This window comes from Vulpes lagopus, chromosome 2 (genome assembly GCF_018345385.1).
Source record: "Vulpes lagopus strain Blue_001 chromosome 2, ASM1834538v1, whole genome shotgun sequence".
Classification (NCBI taxonomy): Eukaryota; Metazoa; Chordata; class Mammalia; order Carnivora; family Canidae; genus Vulpes; species Vulpes lagopus.
Genome location: NC_054825.1, coordinates 169,553,433 through 169,567,747, shown reverse-complemented (window position 1 = coordinate 169,567,747; position 14,315 = coordinate 169,553,433). Strand labels below are relative to the sequence as shown.

Here is a 14,315-nt window from a genome sequence, read left to right as displayed (position 1 = left end):
ATACTGGTGTATATCTCTTGTGTCCTGAGGAACTGACATACTTGCAAGTACTCTGCCAGGGACAGGTGCAGCCCCCCCCTCAGGACACTTCCAGCTTCTCTGCCATCCCCAAGTCCGCACTAACCCACTCACAGGGTAGGCCTGACCCCTGAGCCTGCGGCCTCTTCCCCGCCCCCCCACCTCCGCTCTGGCGATGGTGGAGGGGGCAGGGCATTTAGATAACCTCATCTGCATAGTCCTTCCAGGCTAGGTCACCTAACATGTTCCTAGACCCGAGGCTGTCAGACAAATGTCTTGTCTGCGAACTCTGCGTAGCTTTCCTAGGTTGCTTTATTTAGATTCTCACAATTGTCCCGACAGGGCAGGGTGGAGCGGGTCTTACTGTGGCACATCCCTTCCAGTCTTCCTCCCTTAGGGACCTTCCACAGCTTCTTTCCCTCCTTTATAAAAAGTACTTAAGTAAATGACTAATGTGCACGTTTCTATACGTTTCTCTACTAAATGCGCAGACATTTCTTTTTCTTTTTTTTTTTTTTGACATTTCTCTATCACAGTCCTACTCTGGGGCTGGGAGAAGGCGGGACTGCCCATGTAAATAATATTATTTGCATGTCACTTTCCACCGCTCGGTGCTCCGAGGGGTGGGCCGGCCCATGCAAATAACGCTATTTGCATGCCCCTCCCACGTCTTTTGGCCTAACCGTTGAACTCCCTCAGGCCTTCCCTCCTCGCCCGTAAGGGGCGGAGCGCAGCACGCAAATGAGCCTCCCGTTGGCGACCGACCCATTTCCCCTCTCTCGGGGGGCGGGGGGGGTTGTCCTGCGCTACCTTGCTCCGCCCCGCGCGGCTCGCGCCTGCGCACGCGCGGTGTCCTCCGCGGGCGCGGTCACGTGCCCACCGGGCGAGGCGGGGGCGGAGCGTCGCGGGAGGTGGGGGCGGGGTATGGCGCGCTGTGCGGCGCTGGGCGGCTGGCACAAACGGCGGCGCCGAGGCCGGAGGAAAAAGCTCGGTGAGGAGAGCTCGGGGAGGGAAGGGAGCGGGGAGCGAAGGGAGCGAAGGGGGCGAAGAAGGCTCTCGGGGCGGGGCGCCGGCGCGAGCCGGGCGGGGTGTGGGGGCGCGCGGCGGCCCGGCGTGGCGGAGCGCGGCGAGCGGGGGGAGGGAAGGAGGGGGCAGGGCGTGGGGGAGGGAGCGCGCCCGGCTCGTCGAGTGCCGGCCGTTGGAGGGTAGGGGTGGGGGCGGAGGGCGCGTGCCGGCGGGCGGGAGGGGGGAGGGGAGCGGGCGCGGGGGCCCAGCGGCCCCCCGGCCCGGCCGCGGTCGCCTCCAGCGCCCCGAGCGGGGAGGCCCGCACCGAAGGGGGTTGGGAGGGGCCGCCTTCCCCCGTCCTGTGCCCGAGTGCGTGAGCCCTCCCCCGCCCTCCCCCCGCGTCGCCGTGGACCCTCCTCTCGCGGCTGCCTTCCGTCTGTCTGTCTGTCTTAGGCCCTCCCTTCCGTCTGGGTGTGTGTGAGCCGCCGGCAGGCTTCCTCTCGTTGGGCTCAGGTTGACCCCTCCGCCCCGGTCTGTCCCGCTGTCTCAGGCCCGCCCTCCCAGCTTCTCCCCGGTCGGCTTTTCCGCTTCTGGGCCCCCCATTCTCTTTGTCTCTGGACTCCCCGGTTTGCTGTGTGTGTGCAGCCCCCCGGTCCCGCCGTGCGTGTCTGGAATCCCGAGGCCGATCTCCTGCTCCCCACTGCTTCCCCACTGCCCCAGCATTCCTTGTCTACTTTAGGTCTTCTCTGTCTTTTCTGTTTTTTCTCTCTCTCTGTCTCAGGATGCTCTCCCGCAGCCCCCACCACAGTTCTGTGTCTCTGGGTCATCTTCCCAGCCTCACTCCTCTCTCCGTGATTGTCACCCCCCTCCCCAGTTCTCATGGTTTTCTCTCCAATGTGGCCTCGGGTTTGGGGTGTCTGTGTAGCCAAGTCTGCCTTCCTCTCTATTGCCCCTGCTACCCTTCACCTCTACCCCAGCTGGAGTGCCTCTAGCTCTTCTCACATTCCTTTTTCTCTCTTTCGCCCTTCAGCCACCCTGACGGGTCCTTTCCCAAGCCCCTAGGGGCAGCAGAGGACTTGGGGACCAGCAAGCACCCTCAGGGCGCGAGAAGAGCCTCTGCTGCCTGCCCTGCCTCACCCTGTCCTTCGCCAGGCTGAGCCGCCCCGGCCCCCGGCTGCATCAAGTGGAGGAGGCGGAGGCGGAGGAGGGTGGCACCATGGGCCCGGGCCGTGCCCTCCATGCCCGGGGGATGAAGACACTGCTGCCATGGACAGCCCGTGCCAGCCGCAGCCCCTGAGTCAGGCTCTTCCTCAGTTGCCGGGTTCTGTGTCAGAGCCCTTGGAGCCTGGCCGGGCCAGGATGGGGGTGGAGAGTTACCTGCCCTGTCCACTGCTACCCTCCTACCACCGCCCAGGAGCACCTGGTGAGGCCTCGGCGGGGAGTGGGACCCCCAGGGCCACAGCCACCTCCACAACAGCCAGCCCCCTGCGGGAGGGCTTCGGCGGGCAGGATGGTGGCGAGCTGCGCCCGCTGCAGAGTGAGGGCGCTGCAGCACTGGTCACCAAGGGGTGCCAGCGACTGGCCGCCCAGGGTGCCCGGCCTGAGGCCCCCAAACGGAAGTGGGCAGAGGATGGTGGGGATGCCCCAGCACCCAGCAAGCGGTCCTGGGCCAGGCAGGAGAACCGGGAGGCAGAAGCCGAAGGGGAGGGCGGCATGGGCTGCAGCAGTGGCAATGGAGAGGCCAGCGTGGGGCCGCGGGAGGAGGTGCTGCCCGCCGCACCTGAGCGTCTGGCCCTGGACTATATTGTGCCCTGCATGCGGTACTATGGCATCTGTGTCAAGGACAGCTTCTTGGGGGCGGCATTGGGTGGCTGCGTGCTGGCTGAGGTGGAGGCCCTGAAGCGGAGCGGGCGCCTGCGTGACGGGCAGCTGGTGAGCCAGCGGGCTATCCCGCCACGCAGCATTCGTGGGGACCAGATTGCCTGGGTGGAAGGCCATGAGCCGGGCTGCCGAAGCATTGGGGTCCTCATGGCCCATGTGGATGCTGTGATTCGCCACTGCGCTGGGCGCCTAGGTGGCTATGTCATCAACGGGCGCACCAAGGTAAGACTTGCAGGGCCTTGTGTGGAGGGGGCCCCCCAGTACTTGTTTGTTGGAGACCTGGTGCTTTGAGCATCAACGCCCTTGAAGATAGGCTTCTGGGGTCACAAAAGGATTTAGGCAGCTCTAGTGGAGTAAATGTTGGTGTTGGAGTTTGATTTGGGCTCTCCCTTCCTGGGAGGATTTTGGGGGTTGTGCTCTTACTCTTTCTCCGATCCCCTATCTTTTCATCCATCCCTGTCTCATCTCTCCTTTCAGTCGTTTCTGGTCTGTCCTCTGGTCTGTCTGTTCTGTCTCCCAGGAGGAGTGGGGAGGGTGGCGGTGGTGAGGCCAGTGCCAGGCTGAGGGAGGAGGTGCTGCCTGCTGCACTTGTGCTGGACTACATTGTACCCCATGTGCCGTACTGTGGCATCTGTGGCAAGGACAGCTTCCTGAGGGTGGCACTGGCTGCCTGTATGCTGGCCTAGGGGAGGAGGGAGGGTCCTGTCTTCCATCTTTCTTATGCTTCCCATCCTAATGTTTGTCTTATATCCTTCCCGTCTTGTCTATCCGTCACTTTATTATTTTTGGTTCTGATCTGTTCTCTTGATTTTTTGTTTTTTTGTTTCTTCTTGGTACCTTTTCCTTGTTTTGGAGTAGTTATTAATCTTTTTTTTTTGAAGTCAGCTTTTTTGAGAATTTGCCAAAACCACAGACCCTGTTTTAGAAAAAATGCTTATTTGTCTATTTATGAGCAGTTGTCAACACCTCCTGAATCTCCAGCTGCCCATTTGAGAACCGAGGGTCAGGAGCTCTGCACAAGACAGTGGTCTGTTGGGCCTTTCTGGCCTCCTGACACAATAATTCTCTTCATAGAGGGGTGAGAGGGCTCTGGCCTTGAGTCCAAGGCCAGTATTATTTGGCCAAGGCCCTGTAGGGAATGCCTGCTGCACACCAGTGATGCCTGGCTGATGGCAGGGCTGTTTGCTTCCCAGCAGGCATGAGGCTGTGCTCCTGATTCTCCTCCCTCCTCCCTCTGGTCCCATCTTGGGTTCTGCCTCTGTGCAGCTTCTGTCTCCAGCTGGAGCTGGCTCAGGGACCCATGCTTCCTCAGTCAGGGCCAGCATCCTCTCCACCCAGCTAGAACTTGTCCTACTTCCCTCTTCCTCCCATTTGTTGATAGCTTGAGAGCCAGAAGAGGCCCTTTCCTGGTCTTTGCTCCTGTGCAGACAGGAGAGATGAGTGGGAGTTTCCTGGCCACCAGGTGCTCAGCATCTTCACCTCAGGTCACCCAGCCTCATAGGAGGGAGTTTGAGGGGAGACTGAGAACTGAAGCACGCTTTCCTGAGCCTGTTTGCTAATCCAAGGATGGGAAAATCAGTTAAGTCCCCAGCTAGTCTTAGCAGTTTTAGGAGGTGAACGGAAAGTGAAGTGTGCAGATCTCTTCCCCTTTGGTGCCTTGGATGTGGTTGGGGACAAGACCCTGGCTAAGATTGGGGGCTGGGAGTGTTGGGACAATTTTAGCCTTGGGTGACTTCTGTTGCTCTGGGAGGTAAGAGCAAACTAGCCTAAACTGAGAAAGGAAGGGAGGAGCGAACCCAATCACTGGAGTTCCTCTCCGACCCTCCCCTGCCCCAGTGAGATGCCCACTCCTTCAATGGCCAGCATCTGGACTCTCTCCCCACGCTCTGAAATGAGAGTGTGGGGTGCTGAGGTGTGGGTGGAGCGGGCACGGATCACCAGTGTGGCTCAGGCCAGCAACAACCTGTCTCTTGGTCATTCCTGAATGCCTGAATGGAGCTGTCTTTTTTTTAAGATTGATTTTTTTACTCATGAGAGAGGCCGAGATATAGGCAGACGTACCGCTCCCTGCAGGGAGCCTGATGCGGGACTCAATCCGGAGACCCTAGATCATAGACCGTGAGCCAAAGGCAGACGCTCAACTGCTGAGCCACCCAGGCGTCCCCTGAATTGGAGCTTGTATGTTCTGTTCTCCCAACTCTCTAGTTCCTCTGCTGAAGGGACTGCAGGTGGGAGAGAGTGGACTCCTACTGCCATCAAGGACAACCATAGGGAACCGCAAGGAGGGCCTGGCTGGCTTGGTTACCCCTTTAAGAGCAGCTCGGAGGTGGGGCCTGCTGTCATTGGCTCAGTCCCCAGTTTCTTGTGTGTGTGTGGGGGGGTGGCTTTTGGCACCGTGTCACCAGTAGCCTTTAATTCTGTAGTCTCTCGGTGCTCTGACACTAGCTGCCCCTTTTCCTGAGATGGGTGAGGAGCAGGCTTCCATGTCACTCTGCTTGTTATCCCTTTCCCTCATGTGGGCAGGAAGTAAGTGTTTTTTGGGGGCCAGAGGATGCTCCCCTTCCCTCCCAAAGCCTGTATGTAGGGAGATTAGTGGAGTTTAAAAGGTCTGTGTCTGTGCGCAGCCTTCATGCAGGATTCCCATTCCAGGCCAGAATACAGACGCTGTCCCTGCCTGCATGGCGGGAGACCCCGTGTGAGGGTGTGCAGGACAGGACTCCACGGAGCTCTGAGACCTAGAGGAAGGAGGATTTTCAGTAAGCAGCTACTGCTTGGGCACTAGGGAGACACGCCTGGCCCCAGGGGCTTCCACAGGGCTGCTTGTTGGGCCAGAACTAAGTAAACAAGTACCTGGACTGATTTCCTGTCGGGAGGGGAGGAATGGAAGATCAGCCCGGATGCCTTCAGCTGGAATACTCAAGGTGCTCTTTGACCTGAGACATCAAAAACAAGGGAGGACCAGGGGAAGTGTATTTCAGGCAGGGAAGAGGCCTTGTGGATGAACGTGGCCTGGTCAGAGAGCAGTCAGGTGGCCTAGAGAAGCTGGAGCAGAGTGAAGGGAGTAGTAGTTGAGATTGGTGGCCTTGGAGGCTGGGGCTGTGAAAATATGAAATGTGTATTTTGTATTTTCTCCTGATGCAGTGGAGTCTTGAAGCGGGTTGAACAGTGAAGAGCTGGAGGAATGGGTCTGTGGCTGCTGTGTGGAGATGGACTGGCGGGGAGAGGCTGCAGCATGGGACCCCTCTCCCCACATCCTTGTGCAGAACCAGCAAAATCTGCTTGGATTCGATCCGGGGAGGGCTTCAGTGATTCACTGATGGCAGGCCACCCGGGCATAACCACATTCTTTCCTCCCAGTGAGATGGTTGCTCAGAGCCCTGACCCATTTATAGAGAGTAAGCAGTGCAAAGAAGGTTCTCCTGAACCCAGGGGGTGTGGGGGTCAGGGTCTTGCCCTGTTCCTGCCAGAGAGAAGCATGGCTTTCCAATGCTGGCTGGCCTTACCTAGCTGCGGCCCTATTGGCCTCTCCTTTTCCAGGGCAGGTACTGTGGCGCTTCGGGTACACATGTTTGATGGAGAGCTGCTGACCGTTCATGCCCGTGTGAGCCCTGGGGATAATGTGTTGGAAGAAGGCTGAGAAGTCAGTCTAGCCTGATCTGGAGTGCTAGGCAGGCTTCCTGTTTGGGTAGTAAATGCCCATCTTTTTGATGTGGAATGTTTATCTCAGGGCTGTGACCCACAGATGTAGCTGAGCGTTAATGAGGAGCAGCAGCCGGCTGTCTCTGGCCTGGAATGGGTCACAGTGTCAAGACAGATGGTCCAAGGAGCTGGAGGGTCTGCACGCCAGGACTCCCCCCTTGGCCTTTTGCAGCCCTCCCAAGTGGCTTTGGGCAAAGAGTAGAACAAGGACTTTTTTCTTTTTTTTTTTAACATCATTTCAGCCTGCGCTTTGGCTTTCAGTCACGTGGCAGGCACTGTGCTTGGTGCCTTCCCAAACGTTTGTCGTACTCAATTCCCACAACTGCCTGGGAAATAGTTTATCAGCCCCATTTCACAGATGAGGAACCGGAGACCGGAAGCAAAGTCTCCAGCATGATGTTACAGCTGATGTGGCTGCCCTGGGCCTTGAACCTGGGAATTAGGGCTGAAGGAACGCCTGGACCCTTTCCCTCACCCCACATCCACTTTTCTGTTGGCTCCCCGATGAAAAACAGGCCCCATGAGCATCTGGGGCCCAGGCCTCCACATAGTCCAGGGGGATGGCAGCCAGCAGGGAGAGGAGGTCAGAACCCTGCGGCTAGACCTGTACACACACTGGCCAAGGTGTGGGGGAGTCAGGAATCTCCAGAGGGCTGTTCTCAGAGGAGGTGTTTATTAGTCTACTTAATGGATGAGGCGTTTGCGGCCCATTCAGGTGATGGGACTGTCAAGAACTACCCAGCAGTTATCCTTGGAGTGGGGGCTAGAGGGTCAGGTTTTAGTCACATTCACGGTTTTGGTACTTGTTTGTATGATTCACAGAAGTTATTTAGTGGGGATTCTTTGTAGTCAAGGGCAACAGTTCTCAGCATTGCTGTACATTAGAATTATTTGGGGAACCTTTAAAAATTCCAGGTTCTACCTTAGATTAGGTATTTCTGAACGTGAGATGGGCCTGGGCATCAGCATCCCAGGTGATCCCATACTGAAGCCAGGGTGTAGAACCCCTGGTGCAGGGCTATGAGGCCACATCCCTCCTTACCAGAAAATATGTACACTGGTTTTATTCTGATGGGTCTGAGGTAGGGGGAGGTTGGGTTATCTTTAAAAAATAAAACCCTGAGTTACTCATTGAGCCCTATCTGGGTGCCAGGCTCTGGGCGTATGTGCACGTGTGTGTGTGTGTGTGTGTATGTGTGTGTGTGTAATGACCACCACCTTTTCTTCAGTGATGACAATTTGAAAATACAAAAGTGTCCTCATGTGCGGTCGTGTAGTGGGCTATCAAGGCCCAAGAGCTGTTTCTGGTAGATGGTGGCTTGGCTGATGAAGGTCTGGAGGCTGGAGGAGCCTTTGGTGGTGTCCAGGGAGAGACAAGGGGCTGGGAGGTGTGAGAGAAGAGGTAATGGCTGCTTCCCTAAACGTCCTTGCCTAGCCCCGTAAGCCCACTCCATCTGTTTCTGCCAGGCCATGGTGGCGTGTTACCCAGGCAACGGGCTGGGGTACGTGAGGCATGTTGACAATCCCCACGGCGATGGGCGCTGCATCACCTGTATCTATTACCTGAATCAAAACTGGGACGTCAAGGTAGGGGGTGGGAGTGGGAATGAGGGTGGGGGTCAGGGTGAGGTGGTTGCATGCACTCCTTTTTGCACTCCCAGCTCAGTTTCTAGCATTCTCCCATTCCTGTTCTCAGCCCACAGGGGCAGTGCAGCCAGCCTGCTGGCTGGTTCTTCCTGGGAAGTGGGCCTCCTTGTCTCCAGCTGACCCGGCTGGTGGCAGCACCCCCCAATCCCTTTTCCTGTCTCTAGTAGCTTCCTGCCCTGCTCCTTGGTGATGCAGACTCTGGGCTGTCACTCACTTTTAAGAGCCTGAGTGGTGGGAGGGAGTGATAGGAGCAGCTGCGGCATCCAGAGCATGGGCTCCAGAGGGCAAGGCAGAGGCTCCAGGCTGGACCAGCCAGCTTCCTGCCTCATCCTCTGGCCTGCCCTCAGGTGCATGGCGGCCTGCTGCAGATCTTCCCTGAGGGCCGGCCTGTGGTTGCCAACATCGAACCACTCTTTGATCGGTTGCTCATTTTCTGGTCTGATCGGCGGAACCCTCACGAGGTGAAACCAGCCTATGCCACCAGGTATGATGGATACTTGTGGGGATGTGCTCAGGTGTCCTGCTCTGTGCCAGCAAAGTCTTGTCAGACCCCAGGAGTGGCTAGGAAGTGAAGTGCTGAGTGGGGCCTAGGCGGGAATAGAACCAAGCTCAGAAGGGTGGACTGCAGTGTCATCGTGGAGGTGGTGGCTGGAATTGAACAGTGATCCCTAACTGCCCTTTGGGGCTGCTCTGGTCCCCAGGTACGCCATCACTGTCTGGTATTTTGATGCTAAGGAGCGGGCAGCGGCCAAAGACAAGTATCAGCTAGGTACCTGCATCCCAAATAGCATCCCTTCTCTCAGGCCCTTTCTAGTCCATGTACCTCACAAGGCCTCAAGTCCCTTTATTCACTTTATCATTCTCTTCCTACATTTTGTGAGTCTTTTTTTTTTTTTTCCTCCCCTCTGCCCATCTCCCCTAGACAGCCCTTTCTCCTGGGACCCCTGGCATGAGCCCCATCCCTTGTGGTCCTCTCCATATTTCCATGTTTTCCTTGGCCTCTGTGTCCCTTCCCTGATGACTCCCTGTCTCCTCTTGTCTCACCCCTAGCATCTGGACAGAAAGGTGTGCAAGTACCCGTGTCACAACCGACCACGCCCACCTAGGGGCCAGCCCCAGAGTTGCATGGACAGACAGCTTGCCCTGACTTCGGGAGAGCCTTTGGCCCCGTGCTGCAGGCCCAGCAGCCCACCAGTCTTGGTGCCTGCTCCTTTTCTGCCACCGCTGCTGCTTCCAGCTTTGCCTCTGTCCTGCCTGGTGTGGAGGGCTCCGTCTGACGCTGAGGACCAAGGAGGAGGAGAAACCTCTGCTGCCCTGGGTTGGGGGCTGAGGTGGTGACCCGGGCAGGGGCCGGTGTCGGGAGCTGCCATCACTGGAGCTGGGGCCTTGTGGCTTGCCCTGTCTGGTTGTACTCCTTTTATGTGGAGACTTGGAAGGAGGCATTGCCACCTCCCACCAGGATGCAGGATTGGGGGTTGGGGGTGTCATGGCCTCTTGCTGGCAAAGGTTTGTTGGGGGGGACAGTAGCCCCAAGCCCCCCACTCCTCCAGCCTGGAATGTGAAGTGACTCCCCAACCCCTGTGGCCATGGCACCTGTGGACTAGGCTGCCACTGCGTGGGCAGGAGAAAAGGTGCCAGGAGGAGCATGGGCGTGAAGAGTCCTGTCAGCCAAGAAAGAAATAAAAGTTTACCTCAGAGCTGCAATCCTCTGATTCTCCTGCTTCCACTTACTGTAAGGAGACCCGTCCATCTGCAGTTAAGGGCCTTTATTGACCAGAGGGGGTAAGGAGGTCTGGGAGCCAGTGAACAGAGGGCAGCTAAGCCTGCCCTCAGCGGGCCACCAGACGGAGCTGGAAGGCTGGGGGGATGTTGCCCAGGCCAGTGCACTGTGGGCTGAGGTCGATGTTGGCAGGGTTCCTCACTGGGAGCAAACAGAACTGCTGCAGGATGGCCGTAAAGAAGAGGAAGATCTCCGATCGCGCCAGGCCTGCTCCCAGGCACATCCTCTTTCCTGAGGACACAGGGATGCAGGGTGGGAACCAGGCAACCTGGGGCCTGCCCAGCCTTGTCCCCTCCCTCCCTGGCCCAGACCTGGGGCAAAGGGCATGAAGGCATCATTGGTCTGAAACTCGCCCTTGTCGTCCAGGAAATTCGTGGGGTTGAAGCAGTCTGGGTCTTTGAATTGGGTGGGGTCCCGATGTGAAGACACAAGCAGAGGAATCACAAAGGTACCCTGGGGGGTGGTGCACAGGGGTTACCCCAAGGACTTGGTTAGCCACTGCCTTTTATCCACCCAAGACCCTGTTTAAAAGCCAGTGGGAAGGTGGGCCTTCTCTCCTCCCACGGTTGTGACTTAGCATTGCACATGCTCAGAGCTGACAATTTCAATTATAGGTGCTCCCCAGCCCCCCGCAGAATCCCCATGCTGAGTGGGCACCTTGGGCAGGAAGTAGCCATACAGGTGGGTGTCACGCGTGAGGGCACGTGGCAGCCCCAATGGCAGCACACTGATGAAGCGCTGAATCTCATGCAGCACGGCGTTGGTGTAGGGCAGGCGCTCACGGTCCCCCAGCCTTGGGGTGCGCGACCGACCTACCACAGCATCCAGCTCGGCCTGCACTTTGGCTGGGGTGGGCAGAGGGTGTGAGTTGGGTGAGCCCTGGCCCGCAGCCATCCCCAAACGCCAGCCCCGTCACCCCCTAACCGCAGGCTTTCCAGCTCACCGACCTGCCACCTCTGGGTACTTAAGCAGAATGAGGAGCCCGTAGCGCAGAGTGGTGCTTGTGGTCTCTGTGCCACCGAAGAAAAGGTTGTGCGTCGTCATTACCAGCGTCTCTTTCTGGAAATGGCTCTCAGGGTCATTCTGCTCCTGTGGACAGAGATGGGTGCTGTGGCGTGCCGGGCTCTTCCTGGTGGGCAGCGTGGGTAGAGTTTAGGGTCGCAGGGGCCTGAACCTTATCCATCTGATCGAGGAAGCAGTCGATGAAGTCGCGGGGCTTCCCAGGCTGCCGCGTCTGCTGGTGCCGCTGGATTTGCTCAGAGATGAAGACCCGAAGCTCCGTGAAGTTTTGAAAGATTCGGTGGTGTGGGCCCGGGAGCCAGTCAAGGAGGGAGGGGAAAACGTTGTACATCTAGGGGGACACGACCTAATGATCCAAGGTCGGTAGGTCTATGTACTCTGGGTTTGGCATGGGTTGGGCACAGGAGGGAGGGCCTGGGGCTAGCTCTCTCACCTCGCCCCATCTGGAACTCATGATGCGGAAGTTGTCATTGAAGAGGTCCAGGAGTCTCTGGAACTCTGGGTCCTCATAGCCATAGCGGTTCCCAAAGACCACGGAACAGATAACGTTAGATACAGCATTACCTAGTAGCCGCCGGGGGTCGAACGGTGCTCCTGGGGGTGGGGACAGCACGGGGTCTTAACGCTGTGGTTTGGCAAATGCCAAGAAAGCAAATGCCTCCCTGCGCCCCGCGCCCCAACTCCCCACTTCTTAAGATTTGAAAGATTTTATTTTTAAGTAATCTCTATACCAAGCCCGGGGCTCGAACCTACAACCCTGATGGAGAGTCGCTTGCTCTACTGACTGAACCAGCCAGGCGCCCCACCCTGCCCCTTCTTGATCATTGGCCACATCCACAAAAGTCCCCGCTCCTTTTCCGACCAGGCCGCACCAGTGGTGGCTTGAAATTCGCCAAGCAGACAAGCCGCCTCCTCCAGGATGCGCTCCTCTATGGTCCGCGTTCCCAGTCCGAACTCCTTAAGTGCTCCCAGTGCAAAATTGCGCAGCGTCCGCCAGCGCAGCCCGTTGGAAAACACGATGCCTGGAGGTGGGGCAGGGGAGGGGCGGGCCGCGGGGTGGGCCACGCCCCACCCGGGAAGCGTCCAGTTGGGGGGCCGGCTTCCTCGCAACCCCTCTACTGCTTTCCAGACTTGATGGTTGCAACCCCAGCCTTCGCGGCCCTACCCACACGTCGGCCTCACCCCTGCAGGTCTCCTTCCGCCCCCACCCCATTCGGGCCCTGCGCTTTAGCTCCGCCCCGCCCCTCGCTCTTTGCCTTCATTGGCCGCTTCATTAGGCCCCGCCCCCGGACCCGCCCCGCCCCTCGAGCCGGGTGGTCCCGGCCAGCGCTTCCGCCGCCTGAGGCTCACCGTTTCCGTGAGTGAAGCGCTCGAAGACCGCCACGGCCCCGCGGCCGGAGAAGGCGTCCGCCTGCAGCACTAGTGCGTCCCGCAGCGCCGCGTAGCCGCACAGCACCACTGCAGGGCGCGGGCCCAGCCGCACGGTGAACACCGGGCCCCAGCGGCCGGAGAGCTACGCGGAGCCGGGGCTCAGCGCTCCGGGTCGGGGCTCCGGACCTCCCTCTGCAGCCCGGAGCCCCGACCCCAGCTCCCTCATTACTGGCGGAGGAGAGATCAGATCCCCACTTCCTCCCTCCCTCTTTCCTCTGCAGGAGTCCAGGCTCCCAGCTCCCTCTTCTCTCGGGATCTAAACACCAGGTCCCGAGCCCTCCGCACCCTCAGAACTAGGCGTCTGGGCCCTCGGCACTCTCCTCTCCGCCGAACCAGGGGAGCGGACCCGACTTCTCACCCTAGGCTCCTCCTCCCTCAGGACCCGGGAGCGGGGGCGCGGGATGGGGCGGGAGGGAGGGATCCCAGGGCCATTCCGCCAGGCCCACTGTCCTCTCCTCTCTCAAGCAGATGTCCAGGCTCCCAGCTTCCACCTCTAGCCTCCTTTCCTGGGACACAGGCCTCCAAGACCCCTCCACCCTCCTCAGGACTCGGGGGATCAGAGCCCTCAGCTGTCTTCATTCAGAGAACCAGGAGTTCCAGCCCCCTCCCCCCCCAAAAAAATCAGGGCTACCTCCATGAGCGCACGGTCCAGGCGTCGAGACTCCAGCTGCAGCAAGTTCCCAAGCAGTGGGAGAGGCGTGGGCCCCGGGGGTAGGGCCCCCTGAGTCCGAGTGCCCCGAGCACCCCAACTCCGCCTGGCTAGGGCCAGCAGCAGGAGCAGCAGCAGCAGCAGCAGCAGCGCCGTGAACATCATGACCTCTATCTTCCCTGCCTGCCCTCTTTGCCTTTATTTGATTCCCTTTGGGTCCTTGGGTGGAGCAGGGCGGATACTGGGAGTGGGAGAGGTGGGTGTCGCCAGGCTGCTCATTTTGCAGATTCCCCAACCCAAGGTCTCCACCCAGTCCCCCAGCTCTGTCACTCTTGTGCCAGGCTCAGCCTGCCCTGTTTTTAAAAAAATATATATTTTATTTAAATCCAACTTGCCAACATATATAACACGCAGTGTTCATCTCATTACGTGCCCCCTTTAGTGCCCATCACCCATTCACCCCATCCCCCCACCTCCCCTTCTGCAACTTTGTGTTTTCCTAGAGTTAGAAGTTTCTCGGGGATCCCTGGGTGGCACAGCGGTTTGGCGCCTGCCTTTGGCCCAGGGCGCGATCCTGAAGACCCAGGATCAAATCCTACGTCGGGCTCCCGGTGCATGGAGCCTGCTTCTCCCTCTGCCTGTGTCTCTGCCTCTCTCTCTCTCTGTGTGTGACTATCATAAATAAATTAAAAGAAAAAAATTAAAAAAAAAAAAGAAGTCTCTCGTGGTTTGTCTTCCTCTCTAATTTTTCCCCATTTTTTTTCCCTTTAGGTCCCTTTCACTATTTCTTATATTCCACATATGAGTGAAACCGTATGCTAATTGTCTTTCTCCAATTGACTTATTTCATTTCTGCAGAACACCCTCCAGTTCCCGCCACCTTGAAGTAAATGGTAGGTATTCATCCTTTCTGATTCAGTCTGCCCCATTTGTCGACTTTGTTGCACTAGCATCTCCATGTCAATACACCTGACCAACAGGTGCACCCTACTAAGCCTTTGGGTCCTTTGCATCCATCATCCTTGGCCTGTAGGCGTGCATTTATGAATCCCCTGGCCACCTTTGGGCCTGTGACACCCTGAATGCTGTACTCTATACTTTTGATTCCTAAACACATTCCTCACTTCCAATTACACTTCAAAAACACTCCTGTGCCCTGTGTTTGTGATTCCTGGTGGCTCTTGC

At 58.1% G+C, this 14,315-nt stretch overlaps 2 protein-coding genes across 4 annotated transcripts; one reads left to right on the top strand and one right to left on the bottom strand.

Moving 5' to 3' along the window:
• Positions 1 to 879: 879 nt before the first annotated feature.
• On the top strand, positions 880 to 9,954 carry EGLN2 (egl-9 family hypoxia inducible factor 2). Of its 3 annotated transcripts, none has more exons than XM_041744203.1 (6): positions 880 to 1,009; positions 2,054 to 3,126; positions 8,071 to 8,190; positions 8,598 to 8,734; positions 8,952 to 9,019; positions 9,301 to 9,954. In XM_041744203.1, exons 2-6 carry the CDS (start codon positions 2,290 to 2,292, stop codon positions 9,354 to 9,356), a joined length of 1,218 nt encoding a protein of 405 aa, XP_041600137.1. In that variant the 5' UTR covers positions 880 to 1,009; positions 2,054 to 2,289; the 3' UTR covers positions 9,357 to 9,954. The 3 variants fall into 3 exon arrangements, with proteins under 3 accessions (XP_041600137.1, XP_041600138.1, XP_041600136.1); XM_041744202.1 differs by lacking the exon at positions 880 to 1,009 and adding an exon at positions 1,251 to 1,536; XM_041744204.1 differs by lacking the exons at positions 880 to 1,009; positions 8,952 to 9,019 and adding an exon at positions 1,246 to 1,536.
• An 18-nt stretch (positions 9,955 to 9,972) lies between these two features.
• LOC121479072 (cytochrome P450 2F2-like) lies at positions 9,973 to 13,295 on the bottom strand. Its single transcript, XM_041734579.1, has 9 exons — positions 13,113 to 13,295; positions 12,401 to 12,563; positions 11,923 to 12,072; positions 11,484 to 11,644; positions 11,205 to 11,381; positions 10,978 to 11,119; positions 10,688 to 10,875; positions 10,342 to 10,483; positions 9,973 to 10,261 (listed from the first exon to the last, which is right to left on the bottom strand). Exons 1-9 carry the CDS (start codon positions 13,293 to 13,295, stop codon positions 10,080 to 10,082), a joined length of 1,488 nt encoding a protein of 495 aa, XP_041590513.1. The 3' UTR covers positions 9,973 to 10,079.
• Positions 13,296 to 14,315: the final 1,020 nt, after the last annotated feature.